At 43.5% G+C, this 20673-nt stretch overlaps 1 protein-coding gene across 1 annotated transcript in view; it reads right to left on the bottom strand.

The window, feature by feature from the left end:
- LHCGR (luteinizing hormone/choriogonadotropin receptor) overlaps positions 1 to 20673 on the bottom strand; it is a 59207-nt gene that overhangs the window by 22750 nt on the left and 15784 nt on the right. Inside the window, exons 3-7 of the mRNA XM_067703027.1 lie at positions 19467 to 19541; positions 16390 to 16464; positions 14275 to 14349; positions 14110 to 14187; positions 3895 to 3963 (exon numbers count right to left, since the gene is read on the bottom strand). Coding sequence (XP_067559128.1) covers positions 3895 to 3963; positions 14110 to 14187; positions 14275 to 14349; positions 16390 to 16464; positions 19467 to 19541 — 372 coding nt within the window. The remainder of the gene's footprint in view (positions 1 to 3894; positions 3964 to 14109; positions 14188 to 14274; positions 14350 to 16389; positions 16465 to 19466; positions 19542 to 20673) is intronic.

The raw sequence follows: 20673 nt of genomic DNA, 5'->3' as shown, positions 1-20673 counted from the left end.
CTTCTACTAAGCGTTTTCCTCGGAAAGCCTCGGCCCTTTCATCACGATGCACCCGTCAGTCTCACGTCGTCCCATCCCCTGGGTGTATTTCCATTTTCAAGGAGATGAGGTTGTCAGAGTCAATTGCTGTTTAAAATCTAAATCAAGAGAAAAATTCCTTCCCAAACCTCCATGGCTCTTCTTCCTGATTTGATTTGTTTTAATTATGTTCAGTTATGGTCATAAATCATTGAAACCGGGCTCTGTGAGCAAATAATCCTCATGTCAGCCAGGTCAAATTAATTGTTCAAATTTCAGGACAGCATTTCTCATGTTTTATTAAAACTCAGATCTTTTTGTATAATGATAACTCTGTATTATGTAACTTGGTCAAAAATAAATCCAAAAGTTATCTACCACAGTTTCCTGGGGGGTCGCTTTTGGGAACTCTCCCGAGTGGCATGGCCTTCTAGGTGTGAGAAGGATAGGAAGGATGACCTTTTGAAGTACAGTGGGAGACCTCCCAAACTCCAGCCAAGGCTTCCTTGATGGGGGTGCTCCGGGAATGGTAGGGCTGGGCTCTCGGACCCCTGAAGGTGTCTGAGGGTAACCTTCTGAAGCTGCTCCTCTCCACCCTGTCTTAGTAAGTAACATATTGAGAACTTTGTAGGGCTGTGGTGTCATTGTTCTGAACAACTTTGGACAGGCCTTTATATGAGGAAGGTGTCAGAAATGGGGCTGGACATGCCCATAGTTTGAAACTTTTGCTTGATGGTTTTGAAAACTACTCCCTCTGCCCTGCTCAACCCTTCAATGGGTCTGCTCGCTCTTGGAAGAGAATTCAGACTCCTTCTCACGGCCCCTCAGTCCTGATGACTTGCTCCTGCTGCATCTCCAGCTTAATCTCATCCAGTGTTCCCTTTGCCGATGACCCTTAAGCCGCATTGGCCTCCTCTCAATTCTTGGAGTTTATCAACTTCTTTTCTTGCCCACCTCAGGACCTTTGCACATGCTGCTCCCTCTTTCTGTAATGCGCTTTGTCTGATGATTGCCAGTGCGGACTCCTTGTCATCCTTTAGGCTCAGTCTAAATATCATACCCTTGGTGAGGCTGTCCCTGAGCACCTAACCTAGAGTCAGTCTGCCCCTGGTACTCTCTCAGATCTCAGGGATAGGTATGTATCACTACCTGCAATAATTTCATTTATTTACTTGCCTTTTCCCTGTCTCTTCTGCTAGTACAGAAACTTCATTAGGGCAGGGACTGTTTCCACTGTACCATTGTAGACACAGCACTTAACGTAGTGACTAATGTATTGGTGATGCTTAATAAGGGTGTGTTGAATGAATAAATGAATGGAATTAACTTGTGTTCTTGGCAAACTGATTTGTGTTCTCGGCGTCCTCTTTCTGGCGACGGTGAGGTATGGGGAATACATACTAATGGGACTTTGGGGCTTTTCTAAGTCCACACCTATTCTAGCGCCTCTAAAGCCGTTGAGACACTGCTGACCAAGGACCTCCCACCTTACGCTCTGCTTTCCCTGACCTCCCAAAGATGTACTCTGCTGAGTAGCCTCTCACCTCTGCTTTTGCTCTGGCTTCTTTTCCTTATCTCTTGTTTCCCCCCAATTTTATATTCAGTCCTCTTACTTTTCCTCCTTGTGCAGGTGACCTCAGCCACAAAGAACTTCACCCATCCCCTCTCCTCAGGTAATTCTGACTTCTGTGTCCCTAGCCCTGGCCTGCCGCTTCCAGCCCTCTGTCCTCCCTGCTAACCCGTGAGCCAACCTTCTTTAAGCACCCCTCTCACACTTCCTATCCCAGGACTTTAAACGGCTTATTCTCTACAGAAGAGAGTCCAAATTGTTTACTCTAGCATCTGAGGCCCTTCCTGCTTTGTCTCTAACCCACATCTAGGACTTTCTAAAAGGTACCGTTTTCTGGTCTTTGAGCACATCCCATGCATCCTCCTCTGGGCTGTTCTTCTTGTCCTCTGACTGGAGTGCATTTTCCTTCCATCTTTGCCTGTCCAAGTTAGGCTCAGCTCAAAATCTACATCTCTCATGAGGCTTTCTCTAATTTCCTTCTCTTCTGCCTTTGAAATCTCAGAGGACTTCACCTCTCTCAGGCCAGGCACCATATTTTGCTTCTGTTTTAGTAACTACGTAGTGTACAGTTTATATACCATTTGGAGATGTTTCTTCCTAGGCTGTAAGCTCCTGCAGGGCAAACACCAGTGCTTCTGCATCTTCATTTCCCCTCAAAATATAGCACGTTCCTTCAGACACAGCTGATGCTTGGCAAACACTTTGAGTGAGTAACAGAATGAGGCATCTGAGAGGATTGTGCCAGGAGAGGATAAGCCTCTGATTTTAATTTGGCAGAAACAGATTCGATTGGCCAGAGTGAACCCTGCGTTGAATTCAAATCAACAAGAAAATGAGGGAAAATCCACTCCATGGTAGGAAGGACAACTGTTTAAAAAGCTACCATTCCTTGAGCACTTAGTATGTGCCAGACCTGTGCTAACTGCATAAAAATACAATCTTATTTAGTTATCATTCATTCACAATTAACTGTATAATGTAACAAATAATAAATGAGCACGTACTCTATGCCAGGCACCGTGCTAAGTACTGAGGATGCAAAACAGACCTTTGCATTTTGGTGGCGGTATCCTCAAAACAAGCCTATCAGCAGCTCCATTTTATGGATGAAGACACTGTGGTTTAGATTGGTTGAGTAACTTGCTCAGGGTCAAGGTGATAAATAAATAATGGGATTGGAGTTTGAGTCCCAGTTAGTGACTGTTAGATCCATTCTCTTCTCCACCAAGCTATATAACATGGTATCCATATAATAGGGTCTTTGGTTACTATTTGTAGTAAAAATAAATAGTATATTGTATAGACAGGCTACTTAACTTCAGACCGGCGGCATCAGCATCTCCTGGGAGTTTGTTAAAATTTCAAATTCTCGGGCCCTACCCTAGAGCCACCGAATTAAAATGTCTGGGAGTGGGGCTCAGGAACCTGTGTTTTAGCAGTCTCCATGTGGTTCTTATGTGTGTTATTTGAGAAGCACTGGTGTAGACCATGGTTTATACCTATGGCTTATTTATTATTAAAAGCCTTTTCATTTGTTTGTTTTCCTTAACTTTGGCTTTAGTTGAGCCTTTCGTGTGCCGTTAGGTTTTACTGTACACAGGTGTATGCTGATTGTCACCTTACCCGGTACCTGTCACGGTTCAAGCAGCCTCCACCCTGGCCCTGCGAGCTTTGTGAATGAGCCCCTTTTTTAGGAAAGGAGCCATAGAAAGAAAGGTTGAGAACAGTGAAGGGAGCAGTAGGGATGCTTCTCTAAAGTTGAAGGCTGTTAACACTGGGGACTGGGGTCGGATGTGGTGAAAATGCAGGGCTCCCTCACCTTGTGGAATGTGAACTCCTTACTCCCCCCTGTGTCCCCCCCCACCCCACCCACAGCAGTAAGGAGATGGGCTTCTGTGTGGGCCTGTTGTGGCTGAATCGGCTGGTAAATGGCATTATCCGATTTCTCTGCAGTGGGGCCGGGAGGAAGAATTTCTTCACTGAAATCACGCTGCCTCTAACACACCATCGACCCGAGCGAGGGGACTAGAGAGGGAGGCTGTGAGGTGGGGGAGCCTAGAGTAGGGTGTTGAATATTTCAGCAAACTGTCAACTTCAATGTATGCAGGCTGCATCTATCTTCGATATCAGGGTGCTCTGCGGTTTCCAGCCAGCCAGTTGCCTAGTAACATGCGTACCACACTGAGGACCAGCCACTTGAAAGTTTATTTTTGTCCTGAGTTAGTTGCTGAAGATTGAATGTGATGTGGTAGCCAGAGTAATATTTCATTTTTATTCATGAGCTGGGGAAATAAGCACATACTTACAGGGAAATCAGCGTTGTCCCATTGAATGCATGACTTTGTATTTCTTCAAATCCATTTCCATATAGTTTTCTAAGGAGGGAGGAGAGAGGTTTTAGGAGCGAAAGAAACACAGTTTGGAATCACACATTCTTCCTTCTGTGACATTTATTACTGGGATAATTACTGGCATTTACAATATGTAGCTCTGTCTCTCTAACATCTCAGATCCTCGGGGCCTGCTGAGATGAGACTGTGTTCTTGCTCTAGCTGGCTTCGACCTCGACCACCAGCACCACCACTAACTTGTTAAGTGTTTATTAAGTGCCAGATATCGATCAACCATTCTACATATTTATGATTTCATCCTCATGGTCACTTCCATTGCTCTGGTCAGAAACCTAAGCCTTCACGTTGTTGTGTAGCTTGCTTACGGTCAGAGAAAACAGCGGCAGAACTGGAATGTGAGGCTAGAGCTGTCTAACACTCAAGTCTTGTGTCTGGTTCTACAGGCCAATCTGGGCATATGGGCTTTCCGGGCCGGCGAAAGCTGAGGGCAGAAGAAGGCTCCAGTACTGAGCGAGCGTTTCTTTTTCTTGGATGAGCCTGTGGTTTTGCTGATGCCACATTTTGTTCCACAACCAAGATTTCAATGTCTGTAAACAGTTCTTGAAGACCCATTAGTGGATAGTGAAATCAATTTAGTTGGGTACAATCAGCCTTAAGAAAAATGAAATAGAACAGACTGGAACAAAATGGAAAATGTTAGAGTATGTTGCATGTAATCGGGGTAGTACTCTTTCGGAAGTTTTGTTCCACCATTTTTGAATGTTATGTACATGTAAGTATATGTATACATATATACGTATAAGTCTGCCCAGAACAAGACATAGGAGACTCCTTAGAACACAGATGCTGGGAAACGTTAGAAGCAGAAAAGAGCTTGGAGAGGAGCAAGCGGCAGCCCTTCATTTGACAGAGAAGGAAAGAGGCTCAGAGAAGAAAGTGACTTGTCTAAAGTTCACAATAGGTGGAAATGAGACCAGAACACACTGTGACTGGGGCTACTTCCAGCACATCAGTTTTGCTGGGTGATTTGACTCGTCTTCCCTGAGACAGCCACACGGCCCCTCTTCCTCCTCCTGTAGAGCTACGTTTGATGTCATGTTCTCGGCGTGGGCTTTCCTGGCCACCCTATTTAAACTGCCCCCCAGCATTCCAGCATTCTCTGTCTCCCTTCTCTGCTTTGCTTTATTAGCATCTGACCCATGATTATATTACTGTCTGCCTCCCCGGCAGAATGTAACCTTTATGAGAGCAAGGATTCAAACTGTTCTGTTCATTGCAGAATCCCCTGCATGTAGGACAGTGCCTGGCGCCTGGGAGGATTACAGTAAATATATGTTAAATGAATTGGATGAACAAATGGTTATATATAAGATGAAGTTCTCACTGTAAACCATGGCCAAGCAAGTTTGAAAGCCACAGTCTCAAATAGAAATATTTGTGTAAGTTCTTTATGAACAATGCTGTGAGACTCACGTGAGAAAGGGCTGTGGTGTGATATGAAATTGAGCCGCCGCATCTGGCCAGGTGCTAGCTTCCCTTTACAGGGCAGCGGCACGCCCATGTCAGGGACAGGTTGGGGGTGACATGAGAAACAGTTTAGACACAGTCTCCACCTACTCCTCCAGGTGGCTGCTGTCCACAGGGTTTCTCTAGCCTTTGTTAAATAAAACAAGCGTGGGATTTAATTTCATTGTATGTGTATGTGTGTAGTGTGGAGGTGTGTAATATGTATGTATATAGTGTGTGTGTGTGTGTGTGTGTGTGTGTGTTTGGGGGGGGGGCGTCTCTTTCCATCAACACACCTGAGACAAACCAGCATATAAGTAAGTATAGTTGGGACTCAGTGTTGAAGCTTGACACTTGAACACTGAAATTCAGAGAATATAGAGACTACAAAATAATTGAGTTCAAAGAGAGCAGGGGAGCATAGTTAATTCGTTTTGTTAACCCCCCAGATCTCTCATAATGCTTGCTACCTAACACGAGTTCAGTCAACAGGCTGGGGGGAGCGGTGGCCTTGCCCTTCCACGGGAGGAAGAGCCTTGTCTGGCTTTCCCTGCTCCCGTGGGCTTCCTTCTGGAATTCTTCTGAGTTTACAGCTTCACACACGAGCTCCTCACTATATTGTGTAATGGATTATTGGATGCCAGTTTTCAATAGTTTTCTGTCCCCGTCTGTATTGTAGAATCCGAGGAGATTGGTATTTGGTTTATCTCTGTTGTCTTGTGGCATTACACACAACTTTCACACAATCCCACTAGAATTCTCTTTTTATTTTACACTTAGAATATTGTCCTTTGGCAGTCTCTTGTCATTTTGGGGATTGAATTCCTTTGCAGTAATCTCTTTTAGATGAAGAAATCATACCTGTCTTTTCTCTGGACTCCTTTGAAACTGGATTTCTTAGAGTCTAGGCCAGTGTCTGTCAAATCATTCTCCTCCATCCACTGAATAGGAATCATCTGGAACTGCTGGCCACCAATGCAGATGCAGACCTACTGACCAGGTGCACTGCAGACCTACGGAATCAGAACCTGGCCGTGGTATCCAGGAAAGTGCACTTTTATAACAAGCTCTCCCAGTGAGCTTTGGGCGTGCCACTTTGGGACCTTGCCCTAGGGTATATCCTAGGATGGTGCAGCTCTCATTATTTCCATAGCGCAAATCAGATGGTCTGCTGGACAGAATTGAGTCCAGACTCTGGTCCCCTTACTGCTTTCTCTACCTTCTTAGTGGTGGAACTACATGTGTAGAAAAACTAGCCCCTACCGTGCTTTTAGCAAAGCAAAGCTGCCAGCACTTGTCTGGATGCCAGTTCCTCATCACTGGTGTGTGATACCCTGATCCTACTTTTGATACATATTAGGATTTTAGGCTTGGCTCTTTTGGTGGGGCTTACAATGCCATTGCTCTAAGTGCAGCCTCGCAGTTAAGTCTGCAAGCCCTGAACCCAACTGCCTGGGCTTGGATCCCAGCTCTACTACCTATGAACTGAGTTACTCTGGGCAGTTTACTTAACCTATCTGTGTCTCAATTTGGTAATCTGAAAACAGAGATGATAATAATAGTCTTGACCTCAAAAGGCTGTTGTGAGGATTAAAACAGTAAACATACACTGAGTACTTAGAAATAGGTTCTGGAACAAAGTAAATGCTTCATGTGTTGCTCCTATGATTCTTCTTCTTATACTTAACAGTGGCTTTCAGCTGTCTGGCCAGAACAGAGAGAAAGATCTCCCTTTCCATGCTCTGGACAGCGTGTCATGAAATACAGTGACCTGTCTAATTGAACTGTCATTCTCCTCTATTGAGGTAGGGGCCTTTCTTCTCCCGGGTAGAGCAGGTCAATTCAGTGGCCTGGGCTGCCCCGAATGTGCGCATTCTCCGGGGGCCCTCAACCACCTTTGGTCTGTGCTGGCACCATTGACATTTCTGTATTTGGACATTTTTTATGTCTTAAAAAAATTTTTTTTTTTATAGCCTGGGTTCTGCTTCTTTCAACTTTCCAAAGAAAATGGCTCACCATTTCCTTTTCAGCCGCTGCTCTTTGGCTCTGTTCTTAACATTTGCAGACAATAGAATGTGCTGCCTTGTTTTGATTAAAAGAGTGGCTTCCTTACTTTGGAGAAATTACAGATGTGAGTGGGAAACCTCATGCTGTCAGGGCTGCACAATGCTTTAAATGCCCTTTAAAACATCTGGAGAGTCACTTCACATAGCTTTTTTCTAAAACATCGTGGTGTCAGAATTAAATGAGGAGGGCTTCCTTTGCTTTGAGGATGCTGTCACAGGCATAGAAATGAATTTTTCTCTCTCCTCCATTATAATAGCTGCACCTTACTTTAAAGCAGTGTCTACATTCTCTATTCAAGTGTCAGAAATTCTGACTCAAACAGAGAGAATAGCACCTTTTTATTCAAAATAAGATTCGGGCTTTAGAACTCAATCACAGATGACACTCTAATTCTGAATACTGCCTTGTAGCAAACTCCAAATATTCCTGGGGCTTTAAAAGCGTTTCTGGGGTTATATTAGCAGTCTTAGACATTCTGCCATAGCTCCCACTTGATCATGTAGCCACCTAGTTTTTGGATGATTTCAAAGAAGAAAGCCTAATTTAGGTTTACAGATCCTTGGGGTCTCACAAAGTGACCCCATTGAATGGGAAGGTACCTCACGCCTTAGGATCTGGGGTCTTCCCATGTCTTTGCTGAGGACACAGAAGACATATAAGATCCATGTCCTTGAGAGGCTCATAATCTCAATAGGTGAAAACATGAAGTAATGAAAGAATAATACAAGCCAGTAGACATTCCTTGTGAGCACGTGTGGTACACAGAAATGAGAAGTCTTGGAGAAGTCCTCCTGGGTTGGAGAAGTCAGAGAGGCTGCATGGTGGAGCTGAGACTTGAGTCAGACCTTGCAGAATTAGGAATATTTGTTACTGAAGGGGAAAGCATACTAGTTTAGAAAATATGCCTCGTGGGAGTGTATCTATAAGCAAATTTTTATCAAATGACTATATAAACACCATCCTAAAGCAGAGGGATCCTATCCTATCCATCACCGCTTTCTTCATGCAGTACTTTGCTGAAGTCCTTTTATATCTGAATGATTCCTCATGTATGAAGACACTTCTCTAGTGGATACCCTGGCAGGCATTGTATGGGTAACTGTCTCTGGTCACTACTATATGCTGCCATGACCCTACTTTTGGATGTTCATCAGAATTCGCCCATTTCTGTGGTGCTCACAGTCTCTATAGCAAGGGATTCCTCTCTCTGATATGAGCATGCATCTTGCTTTTCAGCAGTACTGAGTTTTTTTCTGTTTCCCTCCACCACAGCCAAGTTCATGTCAACTTACCACATGCAACAATAAAAAGGTGACAGGTATCTAAAATCATGATGACAGCAATGCAGTATAATATATTGAATAAAGTTTTAGAAAAATCCATGTTTCATAGTGATGCTTAAAAGGAGAGCAAGACACTATGGAGAACAGTATGGAGGTTCCTTAAAAAACTAAAAATAGAACTACCATACAACCCAGCAATCCCACTACTGGGCATATACCCTGAGAAAACCATAATTCAAAAAGAATCATGTACCACAATGTTCATTGCCGCACTATTTACAATAGCCAAGACATGGAAGCAACCTAAGTGTCCATAGACAGATGAATGGATAAAGAAGATGTTGCACATATATACAATGGAATATTACTCACCATAAAAAGAAAAGAAATTGAGTTATTTGCAGTGAGGTGGATGGACCTAGAGTCTGTCATACAGAGTGAAGTAAGTCAGAAAGAGAAAAACAAATACCATATGCTAACACATATATATGGAGGCTTAAAAAAAAAAAAGGTTATGAAGAACCTAGGGGCAGGACAGGAATAAAGACACAGACGTAGAGAATGGATTTGAGGACCCGGGGAGGGGGAATGGTAAGCTGGGACGAAGTGAGAGAGTGGCATGGACTTATATATACTACCAAATATTAAATAGATAGCTAGTGGGAAGCAGCCGCATAGCACAGGGAGATCAGCTCAGTGCTTTGTGATCACCTAGAGGGGTGGGATAGGGAGGGTGGGAGGGAGACACAAGAGGGAGGGGATATGGGGATATATGTATATGTATAGCTGATCCACTTTGTTATAAAGCAGAAACTAACACACCATTGTAAAACAATTATACTCCAATAAAGATTTTAGAAAAAAAGAGAGAGAAAGAGAGGAAAAGGAAAAAGAAGCAAACCTCTTTTATACAGAAGAGGGCTGGCTGGTAAATGTAGAGGAGTGATAAGTCTAAAACTATCATTTTGTAGCTCTCTATATAATAACTCAATAATGAACAGATGCTGAGACCATTGGGTGAAAGGTTGTTGGCCAACTCGATAGTCACATGAGCTCAGAGTATCCCACAATAGTTTACTTATTTATGACAAAGGGAAAAATGTGCCCTTACAATGAAGACGTCTGGCAATCACCACCTTAACCAGATGGCCAAGGAGTGGCACAACATGACACAACGGGCCTCCTGGTTTGATGCAGTGGGAGACGTATAACCTCCCCTTTGCAGTATTCTTGCAGAAATGTTGACCTGAATCTAATCAGGACAATGCAGTCAGATGAGTCCAGACAACTGGCCTGGGCCCTCAAAGGAATTAGTGTCATACAGAACAGAGGAAGGCAGGGGGGCAGTTCTCAGGAGGGGGGATGGGAGGTAAGGTTGGGAGGACAAAGGCGCATAACAGTAAAAATGCAATGTATAAACTTTGAATTTTAGGTAGGAAGTGTCATGATGCCTATAGACTTCTTTTGGATGGTTTGGCAAGAGGGAAACGTGTTGTATGTACTTAGCTATCTAGAGCTGGAGTGGGTGTGGTAAGCTGTTAATAGTAGGTGAAACTCAGTAAGGTGTACAGGGCTACTCATCGAGCAGTTCTTTCCACTTGTCAGTGGAAAGACAAATGGATTCCATTTGTCAGTTAAAATTTTCAAAATAAAAAATGTTTATAAAGAGACGATGACACACGATGTTTTCATGATGGTCTGAAATAACTGGCTTCCTGAATATGAGCTTTTAAGTGGTGGCACAGTGTAGTTGACACAATGTAATTGAATTTGCACAAGGAGGTATTAATAATCCCACTGGAGAGACAGAGGCAGAGGCCTGTTGCCGTGGTGTGACTCGACTAAGGCTGGTTAGACTCAGAGCCAGGACTGGAAGCCAGGCTTTCTACTTCAGCGCCCAAGAGCCTCTCCACTGCGCTTGTCACAGGTGTAGCTTGGAGTCTTGTCTTCCTTTGCCAGGTCACCCTTCTCCGAAGGGTCTTAGAGAATTAATTGCTGTGATCTTTCCTTCTCTGTGTGGAGTTCAGACGTGAATCAAGGTTGACTCCTTTTTGAGACTGGTGTGATAAGTCATCTAGAATATTTGAAAGGTGGTGCAGCCAGACCCTGCGCATTCAGGGGGGAACATTTCAAGGTAGCCTCCTGAGGGGATTTAATGAAAAGCCAAACTGGCTATGAAGGGACATAACAGCATAATGCATAGCTTTAGCATTAGCCCCACTGAGCTTCTCGAGCATCAAGGGCAGTGTTTTGTTTTCATTAAATGAGCTCACAGTTGGTAAAGATCTGGGTGGAGGGAGGACAGGAAAGGTTCCATGAAAACCAAAATCTCAAATACTACTAATAATGAAAAGAGAAGGCTTGCTTTCATTATTTTCTAATTAGAGAGTTGAACTTTATAGCTCAGGAAATAAGGCTTTCCTCTTCGAATGTAATACCCTTTTCCAACGGGGTGCTCCACGTGGTCCTTCACTTACAGAAGGGCCCATTCAGCTGAGAACAGGTGCCAAGCGAATGACTAATCACTTCCTTCCAGACGAAGGGCCGAGCGTGAGGAGGCGCTGGAGGCACGATGCCAATGCACGCTCCCAATGCACGCTCTCTGGGAGGGATGGAGCTGCAGTCCTCATTAACTTCAGAGGTGGGGCAGCGATGCCCTGCCGGTAGGCACTGTTCTTCTTAAAACCATAACGAAAATAAGTTAATGGCCCCTAATAAAACCACTGTGCAGCTCTCGTGTACCATGCTGAAATGTGATGTGTGAGCAGAAATCTCTAGTTGTCCCTTGGCGTCGGTGGGGTGGCCCCGTCTTGTGAGCTCATAGGCCCCTATGGGTTATCTCAACATTCATTTTCTTATTGGTCCTCTTCCACATCTTCCGCTCTTTCATTCTTATTCCACTCCACCCCCGTTGCTGTGCATGTATCTGGGAGGAGTACCTATTGGTTCCTACTTATTTTTAGATTTAGGGGAAAATCAAAGGGAGTATTGGATATTTGTGATCTTTGAATTAAAGTCTACTCTATTGAGTGGTTTCTTCTTAATACTTTTCTCAGGGTTATTTCTAAGCCTTTAGCCCCTTATCCCTGCATTTAAAACCCTCTGCAATCTAGTGTCTGCTCCACCCCCGCCATTTATCTAAATGTATTTTCCATTTCTTAAGCAGGAGGTTTACTCCCAATAAGTATGCCTCATCCCATTTTCCTCCTTCCCACAGTCATGCTTTCGCTCATGTCCACTTGGAATATTCATTCCCCTTTTCTCGGTATATGGTATCACAAAATGGGTAAGGCCATGACTCTGGAGCCAAGACTGTCTGAGTCTAAAGCTTGACCTTGGCCAAATTACTTAAATTCTCAGTGCCTTGGTTTCCTCAACTAAAAGTGGGGCTGATAGTTCCTACCTCATAGGGTTGCTGCGAGACTAAAATGAGTTTAAAAAAGTAGTTTAAAACAGTGTCAGTGCTATATGAATATTAGCTGCTTTTATCACTTTTACTCATACAAACGTTACTGATTCTACAAGGTCTAACTCAAGTCTGCAGCCTCTCCGATTCTCCAGCCCAAGAGGACTTCTCCAATACTTCTCATTTCTGTGTACCACACGCTCACAGTGAATGTCTAGTGGCTTGTAATATTCTTTCCTTCTTTCATGTTTTCCCCCATTGAGATTATGAGCTTCTCAAAGCCATGGATCTTATATGTCTTTTGTGTCCTCAATAAAGACGTGGAAAGACCCCAAATCCTAAAGCGTGAGGTACCTCCCGACTCAGTGTTTGCTCTGTAAATGCCCTGTTTCTGACAGGGGACATGATGAATGAGTAGTTCTAGATCCATATACAATAGTGAGTCAGAAACGCTTTCTAAACAGCTGGAAGAGCTACAGTACATGAGGGAAATGGAGGAGTAGAAAGACTGTAGAGAAGTTTGTCCAGGGTCTAGTCTCGTTTCTGGTGTTCAAGAGTTTTAAGTTAAGAATTTGAGTTATTTTGAAACTATTTTTGGTTGCTGCTCTGTTTCCTTTTGATTGCAACACTCTGAGTCAATGCTGTATTGACCACAGCTTTGTAACATGACACTTGCATGTGTTGAACTACACCTACACAAAGTAAAAGTGCTATTCAAATGCAGTGTACCGTTGATACCAATTTCTAGAATCCACTGTAGAGAAGAGAGCCCTCTGAGATGGTCACTCCTCTTGTTTCACAACTACCTCCTCATCTCAGGGTCACCCAATGCACGCTCTGTCTTTCTTTAAGGACATTTAAGCTCATTTATGGCTTCATCACAGATCCTGCCATGGGCTGTAACCAAAGCAGAATGAGTGAGAGGATGTGGACGTGGGGAGCAGGGTTGAACACTTGTCACTGGGCTTTGGACATAAATGAGACATGGTACCCAGGATGCTGCCTCTGAATGGTGGGGCAAAGGAAGGTGCCCCATGTAAAGACGGCAGGGATCCCAGGGGAAGGAAGCCAGGCAGGTGTACAGTGAAGAGAATGAGTTGGGTTATCTCAGTTTGATGCCCCTTGAACTTTAACGTGCATGTGAATCACTTGGAATCTTACGAAAATGCAGATTCTGAGTCAGTAGGTCTGGGATGGGCCTGAGAGTCTGCATTTCTAACCAGCTCTCAGAAGATGCTCTAGATGCTTGTCCATGGACCATACTTTTAGTAGCAAGGCCTTAGGAAAGAGCGTGAAAGGGATAGGCCTGTGAGCCTGATAACCTGAGAAGTGACTGCCAGATAAAAAGACATTATTTTCAGGTATTAAAGGATTTGGGGAATGGGCATTGATGGTGTCCCTTCAGAAGCCAAGTGAGCAGGTTCTAAGGGGAGGGTGAAAAATGAGAGAGAGAGAGAGAGAGAGAGAGAGAGAGAGAGAGAGGGCAGGGTCCATTGATCAACTACTCTACCTACTTGGAGAATATCCTTTCAAACTCTTCTCAGTTGAAACTTGAAATTTCTATGCTCTCTTTTAACCAGGGCAGCGACTCCCCTCCAGGCTGTCTCTTCTTAGCTTCAAAGCAGTCCACTGATGTAGTGAATAATTTCATCAGTTGGAAATTTGGTCACTGTAAATCCTCAGGGCCCATTTGATTAATTTTGAACTTAATGGGTTTGTTGATTGTCATGTGAACATGTGACCTAGCTGCCATCCCACACAACTCCTCTCACCCTTGGCATTTTAGGTCAAAAAGAACGTCACCAGAGAGTTAGGAACATGGTAAAAGATGAGAAAGAGCCCACCTCAAGCTAGAAGTGGGAATGGCAGGAACTGTATGGCAGAACGTGAATCTGCCAGTTTACTCACAGTGTTATGGATTCGTTATTCATCCCTTGAAAAGCATTTCCTGGTACCGTGGTGATGTGTAAGTTATCACAAATTTCCCTTGAGGAATGAAATGAGAAATATTTACTTTCCAAATTTCAGATGCAAATAGGAAATGTTATGCATAGCAATCAGCCTGGTACTTACAGAATGAAATTAAATTCAGAGGAGAAGATCTTCGTAACATCTGGAAGCTTTCGGATGCCTGTGTTACAGATGCTCCTGTGGTTTGGGGCAGGGTGGGAATGTGGGCAGAGTGAGTAAAAGTGATCGTTATTAAGGAATAAAGATAAAAGCGGTAGAAAGGCACTTTGTAATACTATTTTCACATTAAATTTAAAAACATGGAGTCTGGCTTTATCAGTAACACTTCTAGCTGCTGAAGGTCATCAGAATTTAAAAGCCCCTGACACTGTGGGGGTAGTTACTCTAATGGCTCCTACTTAGAGATCTAGGAGATGCGACTAAACTTTTAAGTCTTTTCATTTACATCTGTAAATATTTCCAGCCTGTCTTTTTACTATTGCGTCAATTGCATTTTCATATTGTATTGCGTTCCATTTCCTTTTGCTAACTATTCCATTTCCTTTTGCTAGCTAGTTTATTCCGTGCTCTTGATGGTTCCAGAAAGCATCTCACTACTTTAGAACAGGTTTTAACTCAAACACTTCAGGAGGATTGATCTCCATGTGAGAAATCCATTTCCTCATTATTAACAATCTCCCTTTATTTAGCTACCTTGCGATTCAGGGAGTTCTTCCTTGTATCTCACTGAGATCATTAAACATTCTTTGGGTTATTGGAGCTACTCAGGACTCCTCTTCTTTTCCTCCCACCTTTTATTTAGCCTTCAAAGAGGAGAGAGGCTTCAGTGATAGGTTAAACTGAAGGATATTTTATTACACAAGAATGGGAATGGAGTCCAGGCATCTGGATCTCCCCCCAATCGCGTTTTAAATTCACCAGTCATGGACACTGGACAACTGAAATGAACTGCCTGGCACTCTGGTGACGATGAAAGGAAGTCATCTTTCTCTTTGGGCTCACTCTGGTTCTCTTCCTTACCTGTTACCCCAGATCACACAATCCTTGCCCTGTCTGTGGCTGGTGAAGGCAGTGTGGGCTTGGACTGCAGTGTGTACCGGGGTTGGGGGAATATTGCTTTTTAGGGGTGAAATGCTATTTAATAAAGACAATGATTCTTCGACAACAAGGGGCTGCAGTGGTCAAGTTTGGTTCTTGGATTTTCTTATGTTTTTCCAAAGTAGTTGATGCTGCAGATACTTATGTGTCCCATAGACCACTTGGAGGTCTGGAAAAGCAGAACACTTGGGTTAGGAATCATCATCCAGTGTTAGAGCTGCCGAAGGAGCTACACTCGTGCCCATCCCCCAGGGCAGGACTGCTTGCATGTTGTGGAGCACTAGAGAGGTGTCTGCCCCTCCTCCTCTTTTTTTTTTTTTTTCCAGCTGGTAGGGGTTGTGGACTTTGCATCCTCTAGAGATTTTATGAAATTTAATTCATCAGGAAGAAGAGAGAATGGACATCTGTGTTAGAGGGTTAAATGTTCATTTTTTTCTGTGTGAATGAGTGATTACTTGATATATGAGAAGATCCATGGTGATTAATTTATAGATTTGTATCAAGTTTCAGGAATTCTGGTTTTGCTGGCAAGGCAATGAATCTGCTGGGCTACAGTGGTACTTATAGTTCTAACTAGTGGACTTAATAAGTTTTAATGGGAAATAGAAAATAATGATTTCGCTTATATGGCACAGTGCCTACCTCAAAGTAATGCTTTAAAAGTTTTCACTGAACGAATGAATGAACACATGAGAGAAAGGAGATCAGTAATTTTCAACCAGGGATGGGGATCAAATCAGAATTGCCTCTTCCACTTTCACCTATGCTCTCTCCACCTCAACACCTCACCTTAGAGATGCCGATTTACCCTTTTGAAAGTGTCCTGACCTCCCTGTTCCATGCCCACCATCACTTTGAAGATCATTGCAAAGGGGTGATATTCTTCTTGGATGTTTGGGACGGAGAAAATGTTGGGAACCACTTACGTGTATTTGAAAGCACCCAGCGCGGTAGCTGATAAGAAATGCTGATTAAATTTTAATCGGAGGGCTGAGGCCAGACATGCAGATAATGCTAAATATGTGGTTTAAAAATTCTCTCCAACCTTTTAATTGTTTAGGTTTTCATCAGATGCCCACGTCCCCCTCCCCAATCGCTTAAAAAAGGAAAATTCCTCACAGGTATTTTAAGCGGGGGAGATTTGTAAATGCTCCGGGCTCGATGTACACCAGATTTTTAGTGTTCTGGATCAGTCTGTAAAGAGAAATGGAGAAACAGGCAGCAGTTTAATTGATGTGTTTCGTTCGCAATGCACAAGGTCATGGTCACCAGAGGATGCTGGCTGAAAGTGGCATCAACAAAATCAAGTGACTTTCCTGTGCTTGAGGGGAGCTCCAGGGACCCTGGGGATAGAAACGGAATGGTGAGAGCGGGTTGGCTATTGCCAGGAAGTTCTGCTTTCAACCTCTTGCTGAGATAGGTGTAAGCATCATAGCTGGCAGTCTGTTCCATTCTCCCTTGCACCCCCTGAGGAAGCACCAACATCCAGGGCTCCTGGCCAGCTAGGTCGTGCCCCACCACGGAGCCAGCACACTGGGGGTGATGGGAGATTCCATTCTCAGGAGAAATGAACAAATTGGCTACTTGTCCTTGTAGGCAAACTGGTTTTCTTTGTAGTGTGCTGGCAGTCACACTGACCAGTTATCCAGACGGGCACTCAGTCTTTGTAAAAGCCCAGGGCAGAGGCCGGGGGCTTGGATTGGGGGGATTTTTTGTCCATTCTATAGATAATTGGTTGTGTGATGATGCCAAGCCTCCTAACTTCCCGGAGCTAATGCTCCCTTCTGTAAAATTAGAATAATAATAGTACTCTTCCTACCTCACAGGTTGGCAGGTAGTGAGTAACATAATAGGTAGAGATAATGTACAAGGCAGGGCTTTGCAAAATACGAAAGTACAGCCATAATACCACAGTGGCGTTATTGCTCGTCTCCCTAGTTCCCCAGTGACTTTGGGAAGCAGCCACATTTACTGGGTTCTGTCTACTTTGGATTCAGTAAAAGGTAGTACGTGCATTTGGCTTTTTTAACCCATGCAGCAACCACCTAAGGAAATGATAATTACTCTTGTTCTGTAGAGAAAATCTAGTGTATTGGTTAGGTGGACGGACTCTGGAGTCAGCTTGGTTTTACATGCTGGTTTTACTAATTGTATGACCTTGGATACGTCACTTAAAGCTTGGTTTCCTCGTAGTGTGGTTTCTGAGCGGTAAATGTGTGTGTCGCGGTCGCAGTAAGCCTCCACCAGTGTTAACAATGACTATTCCAGTTGATGAAATCAGGAAGTTGAATGACTTGTCTCTAGCCACAGAGCTGAGAAGTAGCAGCGCTTGGAGGTGAACTCGGTTTTTCTGACTCTGAGTCTAGCGTGCATTCTACCTTCTAAAGTTACCCACTCTCGGTGCCTATTTCCGTCCTTTCCGTCCCTTTGATTCTTAAGAGGTGAGTGACGTTTTGTTGTAATTATTTTTACAACAACTGAGTCAAGCAGTCATGGGCCACATGAGACATTATGTGGGTAGGATGGAAAGAACTTTTATTTCTTAAGACTCTTTTGGGGTCTGACCACTCATCCATACATTCATTCAGTCAACAAACATTTATTGAGCACCTACATGTGCCAGGCATTGCTCTAGGTGCTGGAGATACAGCTGTGAACAAGACAAAGAGGGCTTGCGGGGAGCTAACATTCTAGTCTCAGGGCCTTCTTTGGGAAAAGTCCATAAACTTTCCCTTAGAGCACTTTATTTTTCTTTCTGTATTGATAAATTGATACTTTATCTATTAATAAATGTTGCTCTGCATCACGAACAGCTTTATTTATCTCAAGCTGCTCTGCTTCAACATTGCTTGGGAAGTCTGTTAAAACTGAAGAATTTCAGATTTCCAGGTCTGGGATAGGACTGTCACCTGTAATGGAAATGACCTTGCCCCGCTCCCCACTCGCCTCTTGAAATTCTACTTCACAGCGAAGTCCAGACGATACCTTTTGCACTAAAACACCCATTATTTCGGATTCCCCCATAACTGTTGGTGAGTTAGTCTTACCTCTCTGGTTACACCATCATTTCCTGGGGGAGATTTATATTTTCCCTCCTCTGTATTCCAGTAGCATTTGACCTTTGGTTGGACATGTGCACCCACATACTTATTAATTAATTATTCTCTTTAGATAATTGCTATTTGGACCATTCATAGGGAGGCCTTGTGGTATAGTGGAGAATACACAAGCTTTGAAGATAGGCTGGGGTTGAATTCCAGCCCTGCCATTGTCTCAGGTGCCACATCGGTCAAGTTACTGACCGTTCTGAGCCCCCATTCCTTCCCATGAACAAAAGAGATAATTACCCCACTTTGCAGGGCAGCTGTGAGAATTACATGACACAACCTAGAATAAATAAAGGCCAAGCACAAGTGCTCAAAATATGTTTGTTGCTAACATCTTTCTCGCTTCCGTAACTTTTGAAACTCTTCTGCAGATGTGGTTTGTAGAAGGTCAGGTTTGGGCCAAATAAGACAGCAGTAAGAAGTCTGGTTTAGGAGTCACATGACCTGATTTCTAGCCCCAGCTCTGGCACTAACTTGCTGTGTGACAAGTCAGTTAACCTCTTTGGGCTACAGGTGTATCATCTGAAAACTGAATAGAGCCAGTCTCCTCCCATCCCCTCTTTTTTGTAAATTGGAGGAAAATGATAATTTGGAAAGGATTATTTTTAAGACTCCGTTCAAAGACATCACAATAATAACAACAAATCCAGCATACACATGCCAAACACTTTTACATGGTAGGTTTCCAAGAACCATTTACTAAACCAACGAATATGCTCAAACAGTCCCCAGTGAACTAATTCATGATCTCTAAGCTCCTTTCCAAATTTTCCCACCCCAAGAACTCCATACACTCCCTTCCATAAGGTAAGAGCTCCTTGACAGGACTCCACAATGTCAATTTTCATTTCCAACTTTGTGTTGTGATGTTTCAGAGTTTATACAGCTCCCAGGGAGAAGCAGTTGTCACCATGGCAACCTTCAGGCCACTGCAGTGAGAGAAATTAGTGCCTGCCCAGACCTAGTAATTGCTGTGGTCTTTTCCTCTTAGATTCCTAGCAGTGGATGCTTGAATACAAATACTGAGTGGGCTCCAGCAAGCCAGGGTAATAGTGTACAGCAATAAACTATCTGTTAGCTGATGCTTACATTTCAGACAAATTGAGGAGGCTGTCAAAGGCATTAGCTTCTATCTTTTCCAGGGAATCACTCTGAGAGATTTCACTAGGGGAGAGAGAAAAAAAAAAAAAAGAAGAAGAAGAAACATGAAAGAAATGACTGTGTCTGCATAATAATAAGCTGTGTGTACAACCCAACAACTGGGGGCTCCAGTGTGTCCTTTTAAAAAAGAACAGGGAAGCCTTAAGTTGTCCTCACATCATAAAGTGCTAACACGCCCATCCCCCCCCGCCCCCCTCCTTTAGGAACACCAGTGGGCACCTGCAACCCAGATGCAGTTGAAATGCAAGTTTCAGTATTCCCTGTTGATGCGACAGGTTCTTTTCCTTATTTATCTATGACTCAGAGTCACAGATTGTTAGAAGTGGGCACGTCCTTTGGGAAAATCCAGTCAGATTCCCTTGTTTTACAGTTTTTGGAATTAAAGCTCTGAGAGGAGAGGCAAATAATGCTCATGGGAAGATTCAGGGCCAGGATCAGAATGTCTGGGTTCTCAACGCCATCACTCTAGTGAGGTTTTAATTTGGGTTAGGATGCATTGTTTCTTAACGCTTTACCCCTTTCCCCAAATCCTGTTCTGATGCAATTGCAAAGTGGTCAACTCCTACACGAAGTGTCCTTCTTGTGTTGTAACTGTCTGTTTATTTGACCATTTCCTTCACTTCATTAGCAAATTGAGGACAAGGTGTATTGTCCTATTCACTTCTAAATCCCTGGTGGCTTCATGTAGCCTGGCACATAGGGTATAAATGAATGAATAGATAAGTGAATGAACTGATTTAAAAAAAAAAAAGACACAAAAGTAAAGGAACCAACTTTGCCATATATTTACCACCACCAAGCATGTAGGTAATGTCAGTGTTACCCTAAAATCCCAGCAGAAGCTACCATTTGCTGCCAGCTGAGAAAGAAGTCGCAAAATCTAATGTTTACATTCCCTGAAGGCTTCAGGCTTGATGAGAGCTTTAGCCCACAGGAAGGCTGAGCCTAAGGCAGTTAAGGTCTTTTATGAACAACACAGTGATGGATAGTTCCTAGGCTGATTCGTTATTCCTCCCTAACGGTTCACTTATTTAACTGTGGCTGCTTTCCTCACTAGGAGGTCTTAATACATTAAAAGCTATCAAAACTCAACATTTAAACTTGAGAGCAGAAGAGTAAGGGTTAGCCTCAAGCA

This window comes from Pseudorca crassidens, chromosome 14 (assembly GCF_039906515.1).
Source record: "Pseudorca crassidens isolate mPseCra1 chromosome 14, mPseCra1.hap1, whole genome shotgun sequence".
NCBI lineage: Eukaryota > Metazoa > Chordata > Mammalia > Artiodactyla > Delphinidae > Pseudorca > Pseudorca crassidens.
This window is presented reverse-complemented; position numbering and strand designations above follow the sequence as displayed.